The sequence below is a fragment of the Anser anser genome, assembly GCF_964211835.1.
Source record: "Anser anser genome assembly, chromosome: 3".
NCBI classification, from domain to species: Eukaryota; Metazoa; Chordata; class Aves; order Anseriformes; family Anatidae; genus Anser; species Anser anser.
This window is the reverse complement of record NC_139722.1, coordinates 87,400,661-87,427,326: the sequence shown is the minus strand read 5'-3', so window position 1 is coordinate 87,427,326 and position 26,666 is coordinate 87,400,661. Positions and strand designations below refer to the sequence as shown.

At 42.6% G+C, this 26,666-nt stretch overlaps 1 protein-coding gene and 1 long non-coding RNA gene across 4 annotated transcripts in view; one reads left to right on the top strand and one right to left on the bottom strand.

Annotated features, from left to right (window-relative positions):
* The window catches only part of VIT (vitrin), a 51,841-nt gene extending 30,848 nt beyond the window's left edge, over positions 1-20,993 (bottom strand). Inside the window, exons 1-5 of one of the 3 annotated variants that reach the window (XM_083831625.1) lie at positions 20,722-20,993; positions 5,196-5,265; positions 3,319-3,384; positions 2,638-2,794; positions 129-262 (exon numbers count right to left, since the gene is read on the bottom strand). In XM_083831625.1, the coding sequence (XP_083687751.1) occupies positions 129-262; positions 2,638-2,794; positions 3,319-3,384; positions 5,196-5,226 (388 nt within the window). In that variant the 5' untranslated portion in view covers positions 5,227-5,265; positions 20,722-20,993. Of the gene's footprint in view, positions 1-128; positions 263-2,637; positions 2,795-3,318; positions 3,385-5,195; positions 5,266-15,963; positions 16,801-20,721 lie in introns of those variants that run through there. The other 2 variants (XM_083831623.1, XM_083831624.1) reach the window with 2 other exon arrangements.
* Positions 206-20,699, top strand: LOC310897738. Its single transcript, XR_014582518.1, has 4 exons — positions 206-337; positions 16,061-16,191; positions 16,920-17,002; positions 18,163-20,699. It is a non-coding gene; the product is annotated as an uncharacterized lncRNA (long non-coding RNA).
* Positions 20,994-26,666: the final 5,673 nt, after the last annotated feature.

Sequence of the window (26,666 nt, the reverse complement as noted above, 5' to 3'; positions counted from 1 at the left end):
ACTGTCTGTCACCTCTGGCAGACCTGCAGAGGGCTGAGCCCCGTGCACTTCTGGTGAGGTGTATTTCTCCTTGCTGGCTCTATAGGAAGCCCAGGATAAGAACTAACTGAGGTGCTCCGGCGCAGTACCTGAGACGAGGAAGGACTCCCTCCAGCGTGGCAGTGACAGGGATCGGACTCCATTGGAGAAGCTCCCCCGGTAACCAGCGTGGCCAGCCACTTTCTGAACCAGGATCTTCCCGCCTGTGTTGTCAATGATACCACTGCAAGGGGAAAACACAGTAGCTGAAGGAGGAAACTCTCCCCAGAAACACAGAGACCATTCAGCAGTGCAAGAGGTAGGAAGCATTTGCTTTCATCTTTAAGCCAGGATTTACAGTAGAGCTATGAAGCTACTGCTAAGTCTGCCACAGAGAAAAACTTGTACTTCAACACAGAGAAGAGCAGTTTGCTACGCAGTGCCGTCGGGCTCTGTTTGCTCTTCCCATAGATCTATGTGTTCTGTGTTTAAGGCTGACTGGTTTAAGGACAAGTTAAAAAGCCTTTGTTAAAATTCCTACAAGCTAGGCTGCATGATTGAAGATATGCGATGTACTCACAGGAGTTTTAGGGCCAGCCATGCAACAGAAATAATTTAGACAAACACAAGGCAAACCTGCCACTCGCTTGGCTTTTTCTTTCATGAAAACCGATGTTTTCTTTGATTTTCAGTATGCATTACCACAGAAAACTAAGCCTGGTTCTGGCCTCAGCCCAGAGTAAAGTGAACAAAATATTACTGCAAAAAGCTGTAGAAAACCTGACCATCTCCTTGTCTGGTGCACATTAAATGGTGTTTGACATTTGATATAATCTTTTTCTTAGGACAAACAGAAAACCTTCACTGTATGCAACCTGCTGTGGCATTATTAGGACAGTACAAAAAATGGGAAGTGATTGCTACTATAAAGGGCTGGTATAATTGACAGTAACTGCACAGTGCATGTCAATTAGTAATGGGCAGCCAGCAGTGGTGAAGAATATGTTACTGCCTTAGCTGTCTCTGATGATTGCGAGAAGCTGATGGTATAATAACCATAAGGAAAGGAAATTCACTGTCTGTAGAAATGCAACGTGAGTTAATGAAGCCAAATCTAGCTGGCAAATGAGGAAAACTGAAAGCCTCACTCCAATAACACAGGGAGCCAGCATTTGAGCTGTGGCAGAAATTGCATTCACCGTCAGCATTTCGTAACTTCCCACTGGGACAAGCCCTGCTTGCAGTGACGCACACGGTTTCCAACGTGCATCCGCAGGAAGAATTTGACAGGTGAAAGCCGGTCCCTTGAGAGCCATCTCCCAGCAAGGGGATGAGCAGGGCAGCTGCAGCCAGGAGATGGCAGCGCTGCGCGCACCGGCACCTCCGCCGGTGTAGTGCGAGGGCACACGGAGAGATGCGGCTTCGTGGTGGGCTCTCATCCACAGCATCTTTCGTTGGTCCTCTGTGCAGCAAGGGCTTCACTGTCTCCTCGTAGGCATCGCCCCTTATAGCAGAACTTTTGTCTTACAGGTTCAAGTAAAAGTTCACAGCAGACCGCCTTAGTTAAGGAAACGAAATACTTTGCATCTTCTTATTGATTTAGAGATGCTTTCCCATGGCAATCAAAAGCTTTGCAGTAACACAGTTTTTCATCTCAGCAGGTCATACTGGAGTAGGCTGTTACAAGGACAGAGCAATTCATGGGCTGGGACTGAGAAAGGAAGGAAGGCAGAGAAGTTCCCACTGGTGGTGCAGCTGGTGTCGCCTAAGATTCATGAACAATTTTCTTTTCTCAGTGCTGCTACAGTTCCCTAATGCAATATTAAGGGAATTTGTTTTCAAATACAGTACAAAGTCCCCAGGTCTTAACTATTCAAGCTTACTCAGGTTCCCAGGTATTTCTCAGAACTGAAAGCATTATGATAACTCTGAATGAAGCCAAGATGTCGATCAGACTCTACAAGTTCTTCCTGCATTTTCAGCTGAATGCATCCTGCTTTTGCATCCTGCCTGCAATTATGGTGTGTTTTGGTTGTGAAGTTGTTCTCCATTAATCTGCACACTTTTGCATGGCAAATTAAATTTAGTATAATTTGTACTATAAAATCTGTATTATGCATTTCCTTATCCAGTATTTCCTTCTGTGGCAGAAAAGCACATTACTCAGCCTCTGACATCAAGGACAGCTAAATTCAAATCTAGAGAACCAAAACCAGTCCCAGAAGTATGTGAGTTGTATGTATTCATTGCCAGTGACAAGTCTACTTTTTTCTAAAGCTTTATTAGTAGCAGCAGCTCCATCCTACTTGAATAATAATAGTATAATAGTCATTTGCTATGCTTGAATGGCAGATCTGAAAAAACTCAAAACATTTCTCCTAAGGTTGAAAAACACTTTCAGACATGACTGATTTCTGTAGGAATAGAGGATTGACAGCACTTCATAAGACTGGATCCGTATTATCACGTGTGGTCTTTCTCACGTGCTTTTCACTAGAACAGCAGCCTGCAATCAAAGCTACAAGGCACTGGGAACTTTAAAGGACCTGAAAGGCCAAGAGCTCCCCACACTGAGATGATGATTCTCTCAGGGTGCCTGGCTTCTTTAAACCCACTCACCTGTGAATTGCAGCACCGCACACACTGGAAAAAGAAGCATAGATGTCTGTGCCGTACACACGGTATTTTACATCTTGACATCCAGGAGGGCATTTTGCAATGAATTCAGGATTGATTATCTTCCCTGCCTTGGCATCACAGTCGATCTGGGGTATGTCTGTGAGGACAAAATCTTGGTAAAGTCAAACTGAATGTTTTCATAGATGAATTATCTTGTCATGAAAATAATGAGTAACTGAGTGACAGGGATGCCTTCCTCTTAAGCACTTATACCAATGCTTTTTTGACACAAGAGATGTCGATGTCTATGTCTTCTGTATCTACAATATAACACATAACAACCCCTGTGCCAAGGGTTGTGGCTGTAAGTGAGGGTGAACTGAAGAAGCCTGGGGATATTTCTGATCTTCAGAGTTTGTTTCTCCAAAGTAAGTGCGTATGGTACCTGGGGACCTATGAAGATACATTTTAATAGTGAAATACACAATATCCTCTTTACAAATGTACAGTAGCACACATTTCAGTGATTTGACTTCAGTAGAATTTGTTAGTTAATATATATTCCTATTGACTCTGCAAAGAATTGTGAGGAGTTACTGGAATATGACTTCACTTTGGACATGTTTATGCATCAGTCTTGCCTGCAGTAAAGCAGCTAGGCACACTAATGGGACCACTTACATAGCTTAGCCTTTTTAATCTTCTTTGTAGCTTCCTTGGCTGCATATGTACATGTAAGAAATACACCTAGAACAAAGAAAACATAGTATCAGAAAAAAGGAACTACCAGCATCAGTCACCAGGAGCTCCTGTGCACGGGATTTCCCAGTTTTCAATCAACTTGTTAAAAAAAGATAAAATTAAATGGGAATATTTTAAGCCACAGTTAGGTTTCCACTTGTTGGTTAACTTTTCAGTCAAGATGGCATCTACCGTGGGGGAGCTTTTTGAAAGGGATTCGACACGAATTGATCACACATTAATCTGTGGAACTCACCGTCAAAATATGCCATTAAGTCCATCCATTTCCAGAAAATCACAAAAAGCCTAAGTATTTCCAAGAGCAGTAGAAACTCATTGCAATTGGTATGTAGAGATACCAGTGAAACAACATGCTCTGTGCATAACACAGCTAGGAAGTTAGGGAGAGAAAGATACATTTTAATAGCCCATGCAGGGATGGTATCCTATAAGAGCGTGTTGTGGCATTTCACTCAGTGGTGGTAGTGGATATGGGATACCAGGAGCATCATGAAATGTATGAGATTCCAGTGTGGCATGTCCAATACCCTGTCCCAGCAAGGACACTGCTTTCCTTAAGTAAGTAGAATTGTGATTTGAAAAGTGTGATGGTAGAAGAGACATACAGTTATGTTAAAAAATACATCACTATATATGTATGCTGCTTAGCTGGCTGGGTTTACTTGCTGTTTGATGTACAAACAGTTCTGTGTGCTTACTTTATAAGCACTAAGCTGTGGGTAATAACTGTTACAAATGTCTTGGCCTTCTATTCACCTTCTTTTCTGAGCTTTTAGAGTGAAATAAAACACTCTGTGAAGTGTTGACTCAGCAACAGCAATGTTTCTGCTTCTCTCTCTCTGTCTATCTTTTTTTAATATAATCTTCTCCCCCTAGACTGGTTGCAAGTGTTTGCAGACAGTAACTCTTAGAACCTGCTCAAAAGTAAAAACAGTCTCACAGTTTCTGAAGTTACAGCATATAGATGCAGTATTGGGACTTTTTGACACTGGTAAAGTTGTGCGAAGAGAAATTGTACTTAGAAAAAAAATAGAAGCAATGGAAAAGAAAGTGCAAAGTCCCAGCTGCACGCTGTGTTAGGGCATCATTTAATGTGGAGGAAGATAGTCTTCATAGTAAAGACAAAAGAACAACATAGATAACTATGAAGTTAAACTAAACATGGATATCCTGCCAGGCTGGAGGGTGTCAGCTAGATGGAGCATAGCCTGGGAATATTGCAATTAAAGTCATACAGCACCATTAGGCTACATGATGGCTGTAGCGCCATCAAAGGGTGATAAGTACACTACACAAAGCAACTATGCCCGATCAACCAGGTTGTTCATGTAAGACCTATTGCAAATTCTGGAGTCTCTACACATTCCCAGAAAGCATGATCTCATCTGACATCCAGAGGAAAGAAAATAGGATACATTTATAAACATTTTCCTTTGTCACCTTCTTGGCCATAGAAAGCTGTGTGTTCTCAGAGAAAGGTAAACTGGGGATGCTCCCACAGTACGAAATAGCTGATTTTTCTTTATAGGGAATCTTTAAGTTACAGATATTTTTCAGCACTAGCGATACCATCTGATGTGGACTGTGTGCAGCCATGTGCTTCGAGATCTCTGCAAATAATTAATATTATTTCTATGCAAAAGTTTGGAAGTTTGGGTAGCCTATTTCTGAAAAGCTGTGTCAAGGCTTACTCTACCTTCCACAGAGAGCTTCATCAGCAGTGGAGTCACTGGTCAGCCAGGACAGGGGTGTACAAATCCACAAACTACTAATTGTAGCACATCAACTGTACTTACCAAAGAAGATCACAACGACTGAGGCCTTCATGGTGATTAAAGCAAAGTCTGGATGTGTCGGTAAGGAGCACTGAAATGGAAAAAAAAGAGTACATCAGGCTGTATTTAGAGTTATGACAGATGATACTGGAAAGGTGGGGGAAGAGCAACTGTGCATCATTCTTCAACATTTCACAGTCCTCATGTACTGTGCTCTTTTCTCCTGAGCTGTCTGCTTTGATGTCCCCTGAGGAAATGATGTTTGGTCTGTGGAACAACCATGGACTAATTTTTTTCCTTCTGTCCAAGTTTTGCCTTTTTCCTCAGTGAAACCAAGATTTCATTCCTCATACTTATTTCTGAAGCCAGTGGTAGCAGAGGACATGACAGATATGGACATGCTCTTGCAGCAGTTCAAGTTAATTTGCTAGTTTTCTAGGGAGTATTCTCAGACTTGTACTGTCTGCATGTCCAATTGCACCCCATAATTTCACAAATGTAAGGAGAACATAAATTTCCTTACTCTTGAAGCAAGTTGTGCAAAGTATCTTGTAATCACATCATTGATTTTGAGCCAAGCCAAATTACTGGTTTAATTCCTTTCCTTATTGTGTGTGTGTGAGAACATGCCTGAGAATGAGAAGACTCTCAGAACATCTGGACAACATTTTTCTCTGGGTCTACGTATGTGGTTCCTGATGTCTGCCATTCCTGAAGCTCTTGTCCAGACTACAAGACTACAGGCTTATCACAGATATACTCCTTTTCCTGAGCATCACCTTCCATGTTGCTTTTGTGGTCACTTTTCCCCTCTGTAACATCTGGGAGATGTTATATGGGGGAATATTTTTATTTTTATTTTTATTTGCATTCGTTTATTCACATGCCCTCTGTTTCTTTGAATTTGAAAGAGTTACAAGTGGGCTGAATGAGTAGTGATTGAGCAGTCAGTGGATAGAAGTTTAGCATGACAATGAAAACACAAAAATTTGTATTTTTAAAACATCTTTCTAATGAGTTACGGAGCTTGAGACGTGAAGCTTTTCATCTCTAGCAAATTAGGAGACACTACTTTAAACAAGGCATAGGAGGAAACAAAAAGAAGAGGAAATCCTCACAATGTATGAGGATTAATTCCTCACCTTTAGTAGCAAATGTTCATTATATTATGATTGCTGGGGAAATCATGGGTTGGATGCTTGTAATTAACATCAGTCATTAAAATACCACAAAATGCCTAACAAATATTAGAGAGTGGGAAAATATTTGTGTGTTGTAGAGGAAAAACTCAAGGAGCAAAATGAAAGGAAATTGATTACATGCTTTCAAATGGCAAGCTTTGCACTGAAGTCAAAATTAGCTTGCTATCAAAGAAAGTATAGAAAGTACTAAAGCTGGAAACGGTTAGGGAAAACAAGTTGTCTGCCTCCTGGAAAACATAGCAGTGACATATTCCACTTAGAGATTTGTATACTCAGAGCTGGGCTTCTCCCACCTCAGGAAGGAAAAGTAGAATGACAAGACAGATATGGGGCAGAGGGAAAAAATCTGCAATCTTTCCTCAAAGTCAATGTTTCCACATTTTTTATTTTAATTGCTCTTCTTTTTCAAGAAAACCACAAGTTTCTTGAGTGAGAAAGACGAAAATAGTATGCCAGATTAAACTGAGTTCATCCAGTTGTGGGCCTATATAATTTATAACTGTTTTTATACAAGCCAGCTGCATCTCCAATTTCTGCTTCTGTATTATGGTCAGGGAACTCAAAATGCCAGCAACTATTGTAACAGTATCGCTTGGAAATAAGGAAAGGTGTAGTACAAAATACTTATCAATCTCAGTAAAACAATCTTCCTGCCAACTGCTAAGGTGGAGAGAAGCAGAAGTTGTCTAGAAGCCACCAAGCTGAATCCCGGGGCATGGAAAGCTGCTCAACATGGGGCTGTGTCCTTCTCAGAACAGTGGACAGCATAGTCAGGGGTAACCCCAGGCTGTCCAAGCAGTTGCAGCAAGACCACGTCAGTTCTCACTTGACTGAGTTCAGCTAAGTCCCAGCAATAGGAGATGAAGACTGAGGGAGTTGCTGGCCACTTGCAGAAACACCATGCCCTTTAGAGGCTGTACTGGTGCTGACTGGGCATTCCCCAAATCTATAGTGAGTAAAATCAGTAGTGGCATCTTTACTTAAAGTCAGAGATAGCTGTGAGATTTAGTCTTGACAGTATTTGGCTCAGCGCTGAGACACTTTCATCTCCAGTTTAACTAGAGTAGAAGAGGGATGGGATAGTAAAGGATACATGTGAAAGCTGCCTCACGGGTGGATTGCTGTGTGCCTTGCTGTGGACAGAGTCCAATACTGCCTGACTTTTCCCATCTCACAAAATGTATTAACCACCAGTGCTGCACAAGAGCTCTTGTTAATTTCCAGAGGCCCTGCTGTCCCCATGCCCGACCATCCCAAGGCCAGCTGCTCCGGGTACCATCCCAGCCCTCCTGGGTGGCACTGAAGTACTATGAATGTCCGGTAGAAAGAGGCCAAGAAATCTAAAACGAATTCATATATAAAGTCTATCAGGAGGCAAATGAATTCAGCAGACCCCTTAGCCTTCAATAACATGTATTTTACCAACAGGAAAGTTAATAGAAGCATTTAGGCAAGGCTGTTCGATTTACCTGACAGATTTGCTGTCATAGCTACTCTCAAAAGCATGCTACTGGGGACTGTACTGTTGCTGGTGTTGCTTTTACTGGCATCCTGATGGAAATAAATTTTAATAAAGAAACTTATTTTTCCAACTATATTAATTTCTATGTTAGGCATTGGTATACCAGGAAAAATGCACAGATATCCTATAGGTAGTATGAGATCTCCTATATGGTGGGCTAGCATGGCATCCGCTACTTTCAAAATCTTAAAAGGAACAAAAGTCTAGAATAAAATGGTGTTTTTTTCTTTCTCTGGGAAGAAAAGAGAAACTAGGGCTCTGATCCTCCAAATGGACCTGTGTGTATGACTGGCCCTCTAGTCATTGTAAATTCAATGGCAGCTTTGGGGATGTTTTATCTGCAGATTGAGAATGCCATTTTGCTATTAAAAAAAAGCTATTGTCCCTTTCTTACTTTACAAAATTAATAGATCCCATTAAAGCAAAAACTGAAGTTTCTGCTTTGGGTTAGTCTATAGTATGAGTTTTGCTGAGATTTCTCCTTTTATCTACCATTGTAAGTCTCAGTACTGTGTTTAATTTTTTTTTTACCCTAGATTTTTTTTCTTGGGAACCTAATATCACCACTTCATGCATGCAGCTATCAACTTGTCTGTGAAAGACAGAGGTTTACACACCAAAGTCATTAAATATTTTGGTTTTATTTCAATAACCATACAGAAAACCCCTAATTCGCCTGATTTTCCGTGTTTTCTGCTAAAGTAGGATGTGCTTCGTGTAGGGCTGGTATTGATCCTCCCCTTTGATCCCAGATCTTATTTTTGTTTTGAAGATTATTCAAACCTCATGCCTTTCAAACACCTATTATATGCAATCTGATCCCACCTCTGAGAAATAACCGATCAAAGTCCTCCACTGATGTTACCACAAACTCACCATCAAGTGGCCACATGAATTTACACCTCAGCCTTCTGCAGTTCTTTTCCTGACTTCCTGCTATTAACACCTGGTTAAACCACCTGTTCTTCAGAAGTGTGATGCAAGGGGCCACATGGAGAAAATAACCCACATTGCAATTAACTTTAAAAAAGCCAAAATGAGATATCTTATGTACAAGAGGAGTGTGTCTGCTATGTTTCCATAACTGTGATAAATGATACCAAAATCTCACGTGGTCTTTCTCTCATGGGTTTTGTATTCCTCCTTTCCACCTATGGCATGTCTGTACTACAGTTCAGGGTACTCAGTTCAGAGTAAAGAGCCATTTAAAACATGATGCATTAATAAAAATGTGATTACTGTACCTTTTTCAGGCATTTCTGAAGGATAATTACTCAGCCTGCACAGGAGCATGCTGTGTCCTACTCATTAACTTCTAGCTGGGAAAATGCATTTGGGATATTTTTTAAAAAGCCAAGAGTGAGAGAATATACCAATGGTTGGTTAATAGCAAGGTCTTTCCTAATGCCTGGATTCCCAGTCAGGTTCTGAGAGTTTTCACTGAGGGAAGTGTGTTTTCTTCAGACTTTTTTTTAGTGGAAAGTAAAGCCAAAAACACGTTCTTCCAGCTGTCTTGGACTATATGTTCTTCCCTATATTATCTTACTGTGAGAAGCTCCCATGAGCTGGGTTTCCTTGTCTTTGCATTCTGGTGTCTGTGGGGCCATGCCTGACTCATTGCCCTCCAGCAGCCCAGTCTCCTGCCCCTGCTGGGGGACTGGCCATGAGGAGCCAAGGAGCCCCATCCACAGCAGGAGTCCCCTCTGGGGTTGGGCACACAGCCCCATCACCACACAGGCCCCTCAGCAAATTGGGCTCACTCAGGTCCCTACCCGCAATTGTTTTTTAGTGGTTATTGTTTATTATGGGTGGTTCCTTCTTCACTTTCTCTCTTGCGCTCCTCAGAGGGAAGAGAAAGTAGCAGGCCTAAAACATGAGGTAAGTCTGCAGCAAAGTTTGGAAAGGGACAACTTACCCCCAACCTGAACTTGGCATCTTATACCTGAGCTATGCTATCCCTGGTGTAAATTGGATTTTACATAATTTTAGTTTTCCAGCCTCATGAAATTCCTGTCATAACACACAAAATGGGAAAAAGAAAAAAAAGTTATAATGTCCAGTGCCCTGGTTATGTTTGCTATGTCTATGAAGCTATGAAGGAGCTGTGGCTCCTTTCACTCCCAGCAATGGGATGCTAAGGCATCTTTTGAGTTTGTGTCTCATTAGTAAACCAGAATAATGGATGATATTTTGGAAGCCCTGATTCACTGGCATCTTCTGTTCCTTTTCTGTAACACTCTTCATGAACTGAGAGATAATGCCAGCTATGCTTACCAGATTTCCATTAATTATTTGCAGTCCTAGTCAGTCAACTAGTGACCATTCAGTATTAAATCTCCCAAACTTTATGCTGGATCTTTTTTTTAATCCTAATACATTTCCTCGTCTGTATCCTTCTGAGCGCCATAACAGATGCTATTACTATACCAGGAAAGCAGCGTGTATGCATTAAATGCTGCTTAAATCCACGTTAAGTCAAGCACAAATGCAGTAAAAAGCATCTCCTTCAGTGTTTCCAAGTGTAAGCCCCATCCTAACATTTTGAAATCAAATTTCTATTTGAAAGAATGTTGATTCCTTTTTCCTGTACTAAAAATACTTTAGAAAGCTCGAATGCCAGTGAAAAGACAGAGTTAGCAAACCATTCTTTTAGGACATAAAGTCAGATTTTTATACCTTTTATTAGCAGCTTGACTCTTATAAAGCTCTCTGAGAGAGCCGCTACATGAAAGAACCTCTACAAACAAACAGATGGTTTTGATCTGTATAAACTGTAACTGTATGGAAAACTATACTTTTGCTGATGGAAGTGCAGGTTTTAAGTAAGTCCTTGATGTTTTGTGTAAGGCATTGCTGTCCATTACATGTGCAAACAGAAATTCTTTGCTGGTGCCACATGCTTTGACTCTGCAGGCGTAAGCAGTTTATTTCCTGTAATCTCCTGTGCTGCAGAAATTAATTTCTGTACTCCCTTTGTACCACAATAAAGCATGCTATTGTTCTCCTTCTCAAGAGGTTATAATGCAGCAGCAACACTGGCACTGTTAAAAAAACAGAAGTGGACTTTGTTTGAAAGCTATTTGAGCAAGTAGTTTGGAGTTAACAACACCATCTTAGAGCACTGTGGGTTGAGTTAGATATGTGCTCCTTACAGGAAAATCAAGTGGGTTTGGTGTAGGTGTGAGAACAGCAGTTCAGATAAACAAGCTTATCATCATCTTTGCAGATAAAAGATTTTAGACTTTTTTTCCTATTGTTTCTTTTTTAAAATGTTTCACTCTTTCTTTGTTTCATGCTCATATTCTGTCCCCATAGTACACTACCTTGCTCACCATTATAATAGCTGCGCATTTTGGTGCACAGTAGGTAATAGGGCTAATACCTGTCACTTGCAATTTAGTTTCCTCTCTGTTCTCCTCAAAGGGAAGGAATGCTGCTCACTCAGTGCATTGATTTGCTCTGAAAGTCTACACATAAAAAAAGTCCGAATGGTAGTTTATTTTAAAAAGGCAGGTAGTGAGTTCTGCTGAGCCAGAAAAGCAGTGTTGATAACTGTATTTCATTCCAGAAGCTTAGATTGTCCTGCAGGTGTCCTAGGTCAGGACGCTGGGTACCAGAAGTAAGACTCAAAATGCTAGCTTGTAAGCATGAGCTCATTTGCATGAGATGCTGGACTTTTGTCTTTGAATGGTCTGAAATAAAATATATTCATCCAGGGATTTAAAAATATCATAGAACCCGTTACCTTCTGCTATAAAAAAAATGAGGGAAAGCTCAACTCTTTTCTTTCATATATGAAGGAAATTGCAAGGAACTTGCTATACTTGAAGCAAGAGAAAGCTAGTATCTGCGCTAGCACCATCTGCAAGGATAGGACATTTCATACCTTATCAGATCAAAGAGAAGAAAACAAACAAATTGCCCACACTGTTTGTGGGAAGTGTCAGTAAGAAACTCAGAGTCTCCTGTACCATGTGCATAATTAAACCTTCTTCAGCTTTCAGAGGAGCTTGGGCTTTGGCTGCAAACAGGAGTCTTGGCCAAACAGCAGGAAGAGCCGAAAGGGAGGCCTGTCCCAGCTGGGGGCAGGTGCCTGTGTGGAAATAGGACTGAGAACCCAAAATTGCCTCCTGGAGGCGGTACTCAGATTCACTTTGCTAAGTTATCCAGTGCCTCAGAAAGAGCTGATGAGGAAACACAGGCTTTTATGTCTGCAGGTGTTTCCACGGTGCTGGAGGAATTGGAAGAAATAATAGATGTTGCACATGAGGCAATTGTGCGTGTGATAAAATGAACAACCAGACCTCTGCTGGATGAGTTTCTGAGCCTGTGCACAACTTGCACTTTTGCCTCAAAGTGTCTTTGTGTAACATGCACAGCTAGCATTAAGATTATAGGCAGGACTATTCATTTTGAATAAAAAGCCTTTACCACCTGAGCAGTAGCCACAGGCTTCTTGTCATCTCTTTCCAGTGGCCACACGAATCCCACACTGGTCCGCAGTTGTCCTCCCACCCGTGGGTTGTCACACCCTCAACAGCAGGCTGGTGGTTGCTGCTGTTCCTGCTTAGCATTTTAAGCCCTTTGCTTCAGAGATGGGAGCTGAGGGCTTAGACACTGCTCTGCTGCCCGAAGATGTGCTGCTTCCCACCGTGTTGTTATACAGAGGTAGCTGTCAGCTCTGTTTCCCAAAGAAATTCAGCTGACTGGCTCATAGTATGGGTGTCAGCATGTGGTAGCTGTGCTCAGGTTGGGCTGTTTAGCCTATTGAGTGATCTGTGACTGTGAAGAGAGTTAATGTGTGGTTTTTTTTTTTTTTTTTAAGTGGGGTTGTGAGGGTGCTGAGGATGCCTGGGCACATTCTCCTCGCTCTGATGAAACTTGACCACTACATGGTCAAGTTCATAAGAGCTGAGAAGATGCCAAAGGAGCCTTGCTCTGTGGTTTGGACATAGATGGGGAGGAGGTTGTAGGGTCCTGGGACCCTCCCTGGGTTTCAGAGGTCCTGATGCTACTTCAGTTGCACTTGGAGCACACAAGTTCTTTTTTTATTATTATTATTCCAGAGCCACTTTAAGAAATGTTTACATGTGGATTTTCAAGAAGAATTTAGTCCAAAATAGCCCCAGTCAGGTAGGTAAAATGACGATGCTATACCCAGCAATTTAGAGCTGAATAAAAACACCCAAGCAGCCCTGTGCTTCTCATTTTATATTCATGCAGTGCCCTGAAATTAAACCAACATAAGGCTGAAGTAACAGTGACAAATGGTTTCTCTGCTTTCCACAGAGCTCGTTTAGATGAAGGTAATTTATTTAAAACTATAGTGTGATTTAACTTGCCAGACCTTTCTGAGGGCCTAAATAAAACTGCAATGATTATACTTTCTCATCTGTCTCACAGAGATAACCACCAATTATGCTGGCCTGATCTGTTCCTCCCAGCAGAAGAAGAAATACAGTTAGGATATGTCACCCACTCACAGAGAAAATACGGTTTGGAGTATCCGGATGACTATATCTGTGAGGGTCATTGCACTGCGCTTTCCTGTTTTCTTTTTACATTTAATAATGTATTATTTTATGTTACGTTTTTTCATTTCGATGCACAGCTTTTATGGCTCACTGGGAATCGCTGTTAGCTCCGACCTGTGAAGCCCTGTCCAGACAACTACCTTCTGTCTGTCCATCCCCCACAGCTCTCGTATCTCGTGTATCTCCTCCCCTTGCTCCCAGGCTTGAGCCCTGCTCTGTCTGTGCACTGGAACTTGCTCGCTGCTGAGGGCAACCTCCTTCCCTTTCCTAATTTAATTACTTCTCCCTAATACCAGCCAGGTCCCAGCTGGGTACCATCAGTCCTGGCATTGCCATGTTCCCAAGAATCCGAGAGCGAATGTGTGACATGAAGGGAATGGGAATATCTGCAATCCAGCAGTGCCTGAGGGCTCTGTTAGTTAGGGAGAGTAAGATTCATGGCCACATTTCTTTCACTTTTTATAAAAGGCATTGTTTCTATTTTCAACAAAACACCCAGTTCTGAGAAGCCGAAGTGACTTTTGAAAGCGCAATATGTGGCTTCTCAGTTTGGATGCACAATAAGCAAGCGCTGAATAACCATGCTATTGTGCTGCCTGCAAGCTAAGAATTATTGTAGTGTGTCAGAATTCCCCTGAAGGTACATATTTGGCCTAAAAGTGAAGAATTTGTGTAAAAGGCACTGAATAAACTGCACATCACTCTGGGGATGGTTTGGGGAATTTTTGTAGCATGTTCAGACACAGCTTGACACTTTTTTGTTGGGTAGAAATTTAGACGCAGAAATTTAGAGAAACTTTAGGATGTGTATGCTCTGCTTATTAAAGCTACATGTATCCCTTTACTGCAAAAGTGAATTTTATCTCCAGATTGAAAGCAAACCCAGTCCTTAAGCATGCTGATAAACTTATACATCATCTCACAGAAAAACAGAATGGAAGCTGTATCAATTTAGTATGTCCTGCACTCAGCACTACTGATGCCTCATGCCAAAGCCATGGACTGGTTGGATAAGGATTCATAAAACATATGCAATTAAAAAAACTATCTGGAGCTCTCCTGGCATGTGGCACTGGTTTTAGATAAGGCAGTAAGTGGTTGAATTGATCAATGTCTAGTAATGGTGACTTGATTAAGGAAATATCGTACACAAAATATCTTCAGCAAATCAGGAAGGGCTATCACTAGACGTGGCTGTTGTGGGGAGCCTGTTGAAAACAGTGGTCCTGTGAATATCGTTTCTGCTTTTTAATGATTGCAGAAGATATCTTGGGACTCCATGCTGCTTTTGAGATGAAAGCGAGCTACAGGTTTGCATGGGTGCCAGCATTATAAATGAGGATGTTAGGGGTTTCTGAAGAGGCACTGCTGGTCAGAGACTTGACATCGTGCAGGCCAAGCTGTGCAGCCCTACGTTATGCATGTTGGCAGCCCTTGGCAGATGGCAGGAGTGGGCTCTCTAGCACATGGGGCATGCAGACAACATGACAGGTGGTTATGCTTTCAAAACTGTATCCCTTATGTGTATGAGTGCCCTGGAGGCAGATAAAGAGCTCGAGAAGGTGGTGGCATGGAACATGGCATCCAGAGCCTGGCCATGGATACTGCAACAGTGTAGGTGCAGCCAGAAATTTTTGAGAAATACATCTGAGGGCCAGGCTGATACTGATTTAATAATTTTGCCCATTAGAAGCTTTTAAAACTTGCTGTTTTGGCATAGAGTTGAATCACAGGATTCTGTTTCTGACAACCCAAGATCAAAAAGGAAAACTGTGTTAATCGCATGGATTGGGAGCAATCAGGTAATCAAGAGCAGGAACATGTAATTTAGGGTCAAAGGTCTGTTTTAAAAACCGAACAAAGCCTGCAGACCTCAATACTGCATAATCTACTTCCATGCTCTGGAATTTTGTTCTGAACTATGGTTTGAAGAGACTACCGTATGAACTTCTAGTTATTGCCTAACATGTATTTCTTTAGATGCACAAATTTTGCCATTGAGAATCGAAGATGTAGACCACTGAAGCCTGAGATCCTATATCCCAGATCACCACATATTTTGAGAGGCAGGTTGGAAGAATGACTGCCCTCAGAGTAGGGTGAGAGAACATCTGCCTGACCTGGCCACGGTGCTTACCCCATGATTGAGGAAAATGACAGGTGCTTACTTTCGTTCCTGGCAGATTCATGTGTGCATGTGTGGTACCTATATTTGACCTCAGAAGCAGTTCCGTTTGCACCAAATTGTTTCATAGCAATTACTCTAAACTTCTATAACCTCTTCCCTCCCTCGTCTGGACACTCCTTCTCTCAATTTAACCTCATCTCCTATCAGACTCTCTCCCTTCGTACCCTCCATGTCCGAACTCTTCTTCCACCAAGCCTGGGAGAACAAAATGCTGGCGTGCTGCAGATGCGTTGCCAGAGAGGTGAGCAAGGTGGGCTTCCACCAGGGTGAGCAAGGTGGGCTCCTATCGCCCTAAGCTGGCTGATAGTGGTGCCAACAGCCGCCGGAGTCGCGGATCCCTTACCCTTGTGTAACTCTGACTCGCTGGAGGTGACCAGGGCCAAGATACACAGCGCTGCTGCCAGCTTTCCTCTGTCTCACCCTTCTTCTACTGACTCCAGGGTAAGCTGCATATTTGGTGAAAAGAGAAAGAATGGAGCCTTCTGAATCCTTAAGGGAACCTGGCAGAGAGATCCAGAGGTACAGATGTGGCCGCATTCAAACTTCCCTGTAAACAAGTGATTTTGGAGAGGTAAAAATTTCCACAGTTTTATGTACAAGCCTGGAGGCACTGGAAATCCCCAATGCATCCTGGTGGGGACATTAAAGGATTGTGTGAAGCTACACAAAGATCATTCAGAATTTTACCAGAAATTTTGGCTCATGTAAAACTGTCACTTGGCAATTATGCATTTTTTCATAGGAAACCAGCTGCCAGCTGAGAAACTGTTGGCTGCTGTGTTACATGCATTGCATTTACAAAGCTATTTTATAAGGTGACAGGCCAAAACACAGTTTCCAAATGCAGTTTGCATCTTCAAAGTATTTTTTATATCTGTATCTACGGGATGTCCTGTAGAATGAGATACATTAAGGATAACTGACATAGATAGAGCTAGCTTTTAATGTGCTACTGAACTCTTAATGCACCCTGCTGCTCTGGAGATAGCGCAGAGGTAGGATGGGCTTAATGGTTACTAGAAAGCCAGTTCAGTCAGGACAGTAAGGCTTGGGAGGTTAAGACCCACTTAAATCTAGATGATTTGAATGAAGCAAGGATGGTTATAAATATTCTTCTGAATCCAAATGTGTTCCCAGTTTGGAGGATGAGCTATAGGTTTGGGTGCTTTGCTTCAATGGTGAAAGCAAAATCTGCAGATGATGTTATTATTCTAATTAAAATGCAGCTCCAACTTAAAACGCTGGTTCCAACTCATTGGGAAATCTTGTTTCTGATCAACACTTCCTGGCTTTTTCCAGGGCTCATTTGCTGAAAAAATGACCCAGCCATGTCCTTGCTGCCGGGGAGAGCAGAGACGCCAGCTCAGAGAAGGTGGCAAGAGGTAAGGTGAGCAGGCCGTGGGCAGAGGGAGCGGGCAGCTCTGCTGCTCTGCTGGCAGGGCACCCGGCAGGGGATGTGGCAGCAGCCCTCAGACACCACAAAATGTGCAGCTGCCCCAGCACAGAGCTTGGTGCTGAATGTTTGCAGAGCCCTGAGCCAACACTCAGGTAGCTAAACCATGAGTGCCGCCGTCGTGACTGCCCACTTCTGATTCATCCCCCTGTCTGCAAGGGTCAGACACAGCCGCAGTCTGCAGTCACTGCTGGTGGGTATAGCTACCCCCATAGATGCCTTAGGAGCCTACACCATGTCAGAAGTCTCCCCAGGGTGCCTGTGGGTAAAATCTCATCTGCAATACACACTGCTGTGTTACCCACCGCAAGCCCCTTCACACCCCGCTTTTTGCTACTGCAGGGCATTACAGGGAGTCTGCAAGAAGCATCCTTACTGCTCCCTTCCACGGTGCTTGCAGCCACACGTGCAGCCCCGTTGGGCTGGGGGCTAAAAGAGTTCACCCACAAGATGCAGGCTGTCATGAGCCAGACGGTCAGAGTTCAATTTACTGATGTAGATGCAACCGAAACAGCCACAGGTTTTCTGGGCACTTCTGCACCGCTCTGCCATCTTCAGTGACATGGGGAGGCTGCACTGCCTGCGCAGCGTTCACCCAAGTTTTCCAAGTGTGAAATGTGCAATAAATAAAGGAATCAGGATGCAAAAGAACGGCATCTGCTCCAAGACAGTTAGAGAGGCTCTTTTACAGGCGAATGAACCACCAGTTTGTAGTAAGACATTGTTTTCTAAACATAGCATAAAAACTGTTATCTTGCTTGGCTGGTCATTAGAAGGGAGATAATTATAGTCTCCGTGTGACAATCGGGCCCTGAACAGTGGCTGCATTGTCCCACACCCCAGCTGAATCCCCCAGCACAGGCACCCAAGGCCAACAGCACAGGAACAACGTGCTCCTTGTGCCCAGGCAAGTTCAAAAAAGTGATTGAAGTGCTTAAGGAGGTGCTAAGCACCTATCTCTCCCTGTGGGCCTTAAAAACTACTCCAGGCGGGGGAAAAAAACAAACAAACAAACAAACAAACAAAAAAAAAACACTTTAGTTTTGCATTTATTTCTGTTTTGTTCTGTGTTTCTGTTTTCCAACCCAGATCAGTGAGCCCTGAATGTGACGTGACGCTGCAGCACGTCAGCGGAGTCGTGGTGGACCCAGAGCTTCAGGAGGCCAGAACGTCTCCTGGGGCTCTCAGGAAACCCCGGACCACCCGTCCAGAAAATATAGTGCCTCCCCACGCCACTGCAGTGGGCCAACACACACCTCGCTGATCCAGCATCTACCCATCCCAGTCCCAAAATCTCTGGTGTGGGGATTTGGTGACTTTGTGTGCCAGGGCATTGTTTTTCTGTGCATTTAGCCTCAAGATGCCGGAGAAGGAATACAGTCACAGTTGTGGATAGTAAGCTGAACTAGCCACTTTATTGCTCAGTTCGTTTGGCTGTCCTAAATGTCTTACCTATCATCAGTTAGGAGCAGAGATGTGAGCATGTGTGCCCTAGGTCTTGAGTTAGTATGTAAGTTACTGGGCAGTATTTTCTTTCTAAGCCTGTATTTGTGGCTCTGGGGTGAATAGGAAAAAATTAAATTTCTCCAGACAGACTAGCTACAGTCAAGTCCTTGATGCCACTGTTACATAAACTTCAGGTTTATATTTAGCAGTGTTTTCTGAAAAGCAATGGCCAGAAATAGCAAATAATTCTGTTCTTTCACCTGAAGTAATCAGACTCCTTTCTCATCTTCTGTGTTTACACTGTGTCTCACCCAGTCTTCTTTCAGAAATACTCAAATTAATCAAGTTTAACTAAAGGGAATGTTAAAAATTAATTTCCTACTAAATTCCTACTACTTTTGTGAAAGTAAGTGGCCGGGTGAAGGGGTAAATGCTAGTGTTTGTTAATGCTCCCACTAAATGAGAGACTTCAGTAGGAACTCGTTCTTTATTAGGCATCAGAGAATCCACAGAGTCTCATTCTTGCATCCCAAGTGTGAGGAAACAGTTTCCTTGATGGTGTTGGTTGTAAAACTACTTAGTTCAATCAGCAGTGGTAAGTCTTGTGCAAGAACACTGCCAAAGAAGAAAGTGTCTTACAGAAAGTAGCGAGCAAGTTAAGAACATGAAATTCCTGCTACAGGCAAAAGCACAATGCAATATTGAGTTATATTGGTAAGACATCAAGGTTTCTTTCCTTTTTTTTTAATTTTTCTTTTCACTCCAATTAATTAAATACTTCTATGCCTTGAATAACAGAAAGACAGGAGGCTTTTTCTGACACCCCAGTGAGAACAACCCCAGCAACTCAAAGCACTAGATAAAATATGGAAGGAAAATAAGTCTGTTTGCCCCAGCAACTCAAAGCACTAGATAAAATATGGAAGGAAAATAAGTCTGTTTGTAGTAAGATACCAATTCAATATTCAGAAACTAATGTGCACGTGCAATCTTTTTTGCACGTGCACATTATTTTTCCTTGAGCTCTGTATTTCCTAAAGAGACCAGTCTTATAGTAATCACTTTAATTCAAGTGATAATCTGAGCAAGGACTGAAGGATGTGGTACTACAGACACAGCAAAAAGCCAGTCTTTGAGCAGTCATGCAAGGTGGTTTTATCTTTAACATGCCTGTAGTAAAACACAAGCCATAAACATATATGACTCCATTCCTATTCTCAGTCAAATAGATCTAAACCATCTAAACTGAAGAAACTTTTTCTCTGTGTGTGCTTGCTTGTTTTTGGTCTTCTGTTTAAATTTTGGAGGGTTTAGAGGAAAAGGAGGATCTGCCTTTGCAATTTGTAACTCCTGTTTTGCTCTGGATGTGGTGTAGTTCCCATAAACTCTAGAAACAAAATATCAAGTAGGGTTGAAAGTTTGCTTGGGGCATTTGGTTCATGTTTGTACTAGTCTGACAGAAATCACATTTTGAAGAGACTTATCGAGACTCTAATCTCTCCACAGAGAGCTGAACGGCTGTGGCAGGCTTGACAATGCTATTCATTTTTGGAGCCTCACCAGCAAAACAAGCGCTCGGCACAAAGAGGTATATAGAGTCTAGGCTACTGTACTGCTCATGCATCTGTACTTATCTGACTAGCAAAGGAGAATATGCTGTATAGGTCATATCAGTGGAATAACACTATTTTCTGTTCTGTGTCCTGTAGATTAGTGTTCCCCAGAGTCATGTATTGCGAATTAATGATACAATGCATACCTCCCCGTTGATCAAAGAGGTGAAGAAAAAGTCTTGAAAGCAAAACTACTTTAAACACAGGGAACAAGTCATATTACATCTTACACGCTGTTTGAATCCTTGGCATATATATGTCTATTGACTTGTGACTAATATACACCATGCTTTATGAAAGAGTTAAGCCCTTGCTATTCAGGCAGTGAGCATATGTGTCCACTTTAACAGTAGGGGTTTAATGCTTTTATAAAAACTTAATAAAGTCTATATAAAGTACAGTTTCATTTTACATCTGTCTTAATCTCCTTAAGTCTTTGATCTTATGCACACAGCTGGAATGTTAAACAAAAAGTTATGTCCCTACAGTTTCTTAGCGGTGAAAATATTTAACTACTATCAACACACAAAAAGGCAATATTCCCTCTCCCCAACAAACAAATACAGTAGAGAAACAACATCAAAATTACCTTGCTTGAGGTGTGTAACTTTTTATTCCTTTCCTCCACACAGTATGAAAGTGCTATTTTTTCCCAGCTTTTCTGTACCACAAACTCCAGCCAACATTATTCTAAAGAATCGGAGGCAGGCGGCGAAGGGAGGCCTGGACACCTTTTCTCTTTCAGAGAGGAGCTAATCAAACATTCCCATCGAGCTCCCAGCTCTGTGAAAGGCACATTGCCCTCCCTCCCTCCCTCCCTCTGCTCCTCTCTCCCTTTCTGACTCTCTCCCTCTGTCTCTCCCTCTCCCTCCCGCACACACAGACATAGAGAGCTCCTTACAGTGATTTAGCAGCTGAATTAGGCGGTCCTATTTTAAATATATGCTCCCTCCCACATGTTTTTTGGTAGGGATTTCTATGCTCCTTTTGCACTAGCCTGTCAAGAGTTTTTTTCTCTTTTGGAAGGTGAAGCAGCACTTGCCTGATGTTTTGGCTCAACTTTTTCCAGTTTCCCTATGCAGTTCAGCACTGTAGTTAAAGGACTACAACTAGTAGCCTGGAGTAAACTAAGTGGCTCTAAAGATCATAAATAGCAGATTAGTTAGGTGAGAGTCAGATTTAAAGAGGTAAAACAGCTTTTGAAGAGCTGGATGCCTTAATTCATGTGAATAGCATCTTATTTCTTGAACAGTCACTCTGAAGCCAGACGATTAGTGACAGAGCAAATCTGTGAGTCTGACCACGGAGAAGCAGAAGTATGAAATGAGCATTAGCATGACTCCTTTCTGATCAGGGTGGGTGCAGGAATTTAACAAAAAGCTGTCTAGGACGTCTAAAACAGCACTCAGTGTGACCTGGCCAAATGAGATGGTAAACAAAAGTCAGGTTACTTTAAGAGGAAAATTTTATCGAGACCATCAGGATCACAGCAGTCACAAGATTATCAAAGAAAGGACTGGTATCATACCCTAGGATACTGAAATGCAGGCTATAATCTGCAATTCCACCTAAGTATTCAGAAATGTAAAGGTAACATATATGAGTGAACTTATGCTGTTTTATCTAAGATGATTATGGGTAAAAATTTACATTTAAAAATCTAGAATAAATACAGGAGAAAGAGTTCAAAAGACACATTGAAACAATACATAGTTTCTGGCTACTTCTGATTTAACAATCCTGTAAATATATTTGGTTTCAGTGAAATTGATTAACATTTATTTGTGATTCTCCAGTCCAGTAGTTACAGAAACTATACAATAGCACAATGTACCAGTAAATGGTACAACAACAGAGGTTTATCAAGAAGTTTCAGCTGTGTTACTAGTTTATAATCATCCATAATGATTTGATTCTCTTAATGATTCTCTTAAAATAAAAGTCTAGACTTGCCATGGTAATCCCTTGTGAGGCAGAATAAAGTGTACTGGCAAAAATCTTGTCCAGACAGCAAATCTACTAGTGGACCTAGCTAGTAAATCCACTGAGAAACAAACCAAACCAAACCAAACCAAACCAAACCAAACCAAACCAAACCAAACCAAACCAAACCAAACCAAACCAAACCAAACCAAACCAAACCAAACCAAACCATCCAACCAAACAACAACAATAACAACAAAAAACAAGTCTTGTTAATTCAAGTTATGACTTTCAGAATTTCATCAGCCTTTTCATAATGCTTTGTGAGGTTCATTTATTCAGATAATCCTGGGAAGAAAAAAAAACTGAGTCCCTACGACTGCAATTTTAGATGTACTGGGGGCTAGACATCCAAATACTGGGGCTTTACAGCTAAGTGGCTGTGTCATTTCCCAGAACAACTGCAAGTCCCCTGATAGCCCCTTACTTACAGATGTTGATAGAAATAGTCTCAAGTGTTAGGGCACATACATTTACTGGTATTTAGCCACTTATTTTCCACTCAAGAAGACTATTTTCAGAAATCCATAAGCATCTATATGTATGTGTTTAGATTCCTTTATACATAGCTTCTTATTAGTAGGTCAGTAATTAACTAAGAAGCTTCTTGAGTTAAATCCTAACGTGACTTCGAAACAGAGCTGTATGTCAGGGAGTGAGAACAGAAGAGACGTGATGATGAGAGTGCTGACGAGCAAGCCCTTGGCAAACCAAGACATGGTCAGGCATCAAAGAGCAGGACTGAATAGAAATAGCTGGACTGGTGCCTTGGGATGGAGGCATACGAAGCAGTGGATGATTGGGATAGCTGTTACATGCAGAAAGCACTCCTAAAGTTCTGCTTCTGGTATCTGCACCAGCTTTTTTGGGCTGTGGGTGTAGGCGTGCTGAACTTGGTCAGCAGGGTGTTGAAGCAACAGCTATAGCACCTCCACCTAGGTCATGCCCCATTGCTGCTGCTGCAGGGTGGTAGTTTCACAAGAGGAACAGCTGATAGATCCATTTATCGTTTTCCATGGCTGGATTATCTAATTTGTGGGTAAATTGTGCCCAGGGCAAAGAGCCAGCTTGGACCTGGCAGGACATAGCGCCAACGCAGTGCTGTTACAATTATTATAATTACAATTATATTATATAATAATTACAATTATAATATACAATTATAATACAATTCTTTTGTTTCCAGAAAGCCTGCAGTGGTGCAGCCTTGTCCATGCTGCACCCACCTGAGCTCTGCTCAGGGCTCGGGGTCAGGGATGCTGCTGGTGGGCTGGCATGTTTCTGCATCACTGCCTATGCGCTAACCCGGCATATCCTGGAAATGAGCATCCCGGGAACCACAGTGCAGAAACACTGAGTGGGCAGAAAAAGAAAAACTCCCTAAGTTTGTCATTATCCAGGGTATTCAGCCTCTCATTATTGTGTGTAATGGGGAGCTGAAGAGTATCAAAACAAAACACTGCAGAGGCCACAGGCTGGCTCTTTTTATCACAACACTTCCGAGCGCTGCCGCCTGCTCTCTTTCCTGACAGAAGTAACTCCCAGCCACCCAAGAGCTGTCAACACAGAGTACGGGAGCAAGAGGTGAACCTCGTTGTGGGGCTCCACTTTGGTGCCAGGATTTGCACAGGGGACGATCTGCTCACAAAAGAGGTGACTGTGCAGTCAGGAAGCCACTCGTTTGAAGACAATAAGTGTTGAACACTATTGTCTAGGGGGTGGAAAAAGGCTCGGTGTCTATGTGTGTTCGTGCCTCCTGCCATCACTTCTAAGCAGAGGCCTCCGCTTGAGTTTGCTGTTACCTGGTAGTAATGTTTGTGGTGGAAGCTCTGAAGTTTTACTATACTGTTTTTTAATTTTTTCAATTAAAGCAGGATTTCAGGGGATATAGACTTTACTACCGCGTGGCACGTATATATAGACACAGACGTATACATATGTGTGTCACATGCCTAGTAAGTAAGGCTGAGGCATAGCACAGCCTCACTTCCCCACAGCAGCAGCTTAGTGACTCCGTTCAGTAAAACATTTTACCAAAATCGCTGCTCTATCCCTTTTCAAGGACACGTGGGGTGGCTTTGTTTCCACTGTAATATGAGGCCTGAAAGAAAAGGACGTCAGACCTCTGACTTGTCCTCTGAAAGCCTTAATGAAGCGGCTGATGTACAAGTGAGTCTAAATAGTTTGGTTTCAAAGAGGGTTTGAGAATGTTCTTCATTTTTGAGGAAAATTTTGTGACCACATTGAGTGATAATCTACTCAGAGATTACCAACACACTGAAAGATAAAGCGGAAGACAGATGAGATGATATGATGCGCGCAGGTGATGCTGGCAGGGAAGCAGGAGACAACTTGGCTGAGACTCAGGAGGGAGGTTTAGTGTTTTCAGACAGTTGTCTGGAGCAGGAAGACCAGACACTTGCTAATGGATCCTAGTCACAGGCCCTTTAAGTCTTCATTTTGAGATCTTTGGTCATGCAGAATTTTTAAAGTATACAGTTTTTGTTTAAAACTCATTGCTGGAATAACTGAAAATCTAACTGCCCTGAAGGGAAGGTCACTTCACTTAGTCAAAGCATCATTACAAATCTAACTTCAACATTTTTTAGTGAAGCTTTTGTTTATAATACAGCTTGTGGGTTTATGTTTCAGATGACATGGAAATGTAATGTCCCTTGTGTCTCCCATCCTCTGCAGAGATGTACAAGTAAACGAAAGACACCTCACCTACGTGGAAATGGCAAATAAATTCACCTCTTCTGGGTCTGATGCTCACCAAGTGATATGTCCCTGGGCTGAGGCATGTGATGACTTGGCTATCACACCATGCACATCACACCATGCTTTTTATACTGAGTCGCATGGCACAGGGTTTGCTCTCTGCCTGGCCTCGTGCCAGCGTGAGGGTCTATGCCTGCCTGGGGATGCCTCCTGAAAACAGGATCCCCTGTTTTCTCTCTCAGAAAATCCCCTTTTCTCTCTCAGCCTCAGACTGCAAGGTAGTTGGCCCAACACAGATGGTTTGTCACTGCAAACCTTTCAAAAGGTCACCCCGCAGCCCCAGTCACTGGGACATACCTAACTTCAATTGGGAAATTTTTAGGGGGAAGACAGAGAGTCCACCACACACTGGGCCTCTCGTGCTCCCAGGGCATGTGCTGATCTTCTGGCATGGGGCTGTGGACCACCCTCCTAAAACCATGGGGTCATTTGTCTTCTAATTGCAGGTAGGAAATGTAGAAAGAACTAGAGTGCTCCACAGCTGGGCTCACTGAACTGTGATAATTGCACAGAAACTGCTGAAGACACTTTCTCAATGGACAATGGCAGGCTAAGCAAGCTCTGTTAAGTCCTGGCTTTGCATTTAAGAATGGAAAGAACAGACACATGAAATGATTTCTGCAAGACCACATGTAGCTGTGACACAACTAATCCAATCCAAGTGCTAAAACAGCAAGGAGCAAATTTTCTGCTCTCAAACAATTATCCTCAAGTCTTGTCAAGCAAACACTACTGCAGGAACCATGGAGCAGACACTTCTGCACGTTACAGCACCCCAAGGTGTCCTGCGCAGCCTGGCAGCCCAGCTCTCTGCAAGGACACCGTGGCAGCACATGGTAGCGCTGAGATCCCAACAAGCGACAGGGGAGTTCAACTTCTGCAGCACCGCTGTGTTCCTGAAACTCTATGAAATGAAATATTAATTTCTATGCTATTGCGCTTAAATTAATCTGTGCTTAACATTCATATCTATATGAAGAAATCAAGGCACGAGTGTGCAGGAGAAAGTGGCAAGGCAAATAGGGGGGTTATCATTGTTTGGCTGTAGCTGTTTAAAGCACTTACATCTAAATTGACCTCGGGTAAATAAAATAACCGATGTCCTGGAAGGCTTATATAAAATACACTGATGTGTTTGTCTTGTGTTTCAGAAAGGTACGAAGGGTGAATTATGTATGCTGGAGCTGTTGCCAGCATCAGAAACTTCTTTAAATAATTAGAGCAACTGGGTAGCCAAGCATCTGTTTTTTCTTTTTATGAATGGGGAGACCTCACGGGCCAAATGAATGCATAATATTGGTGTGCCTGGCTTAAATGGATGGATACCAATCTCACACAATGTAAATTTGTCCCAGTGGGTGTTTCTCAATGAAAATGGCAATGTTCATCTTTTCTGAAACTACAGAGAAACTGAGCTCTTTCACTAAGCCCCAAGCCATTTGTACACCCCCACAGGGAAGGCTGGGACAAGAGGTGCCCAAATTAGCCTGTTTGGGTGTGCCAGGAGGCTGCTGTCCCAAGGGTCAAGCTCAAAAATGGGGGTTCATGGCAGGAAATGAGAAATGGACCCTTGTCTGATGCTGATACATGTGTGACTTGAGCAGCATTTGTGTGGTGAAGCACTGGCACAGGTTGCCCAGAGAAGCTGTGGATGCCTGGAAGTGCTCAAGGCCAGGCTGGATGGGGCTTTGGGCAGCCTGGTCTGGTGGGAGGTGTCCCTGCCCATGGCAGGGGGGTGGAACCAGGTGGTCTTTGAGGTTCCTTCCAACC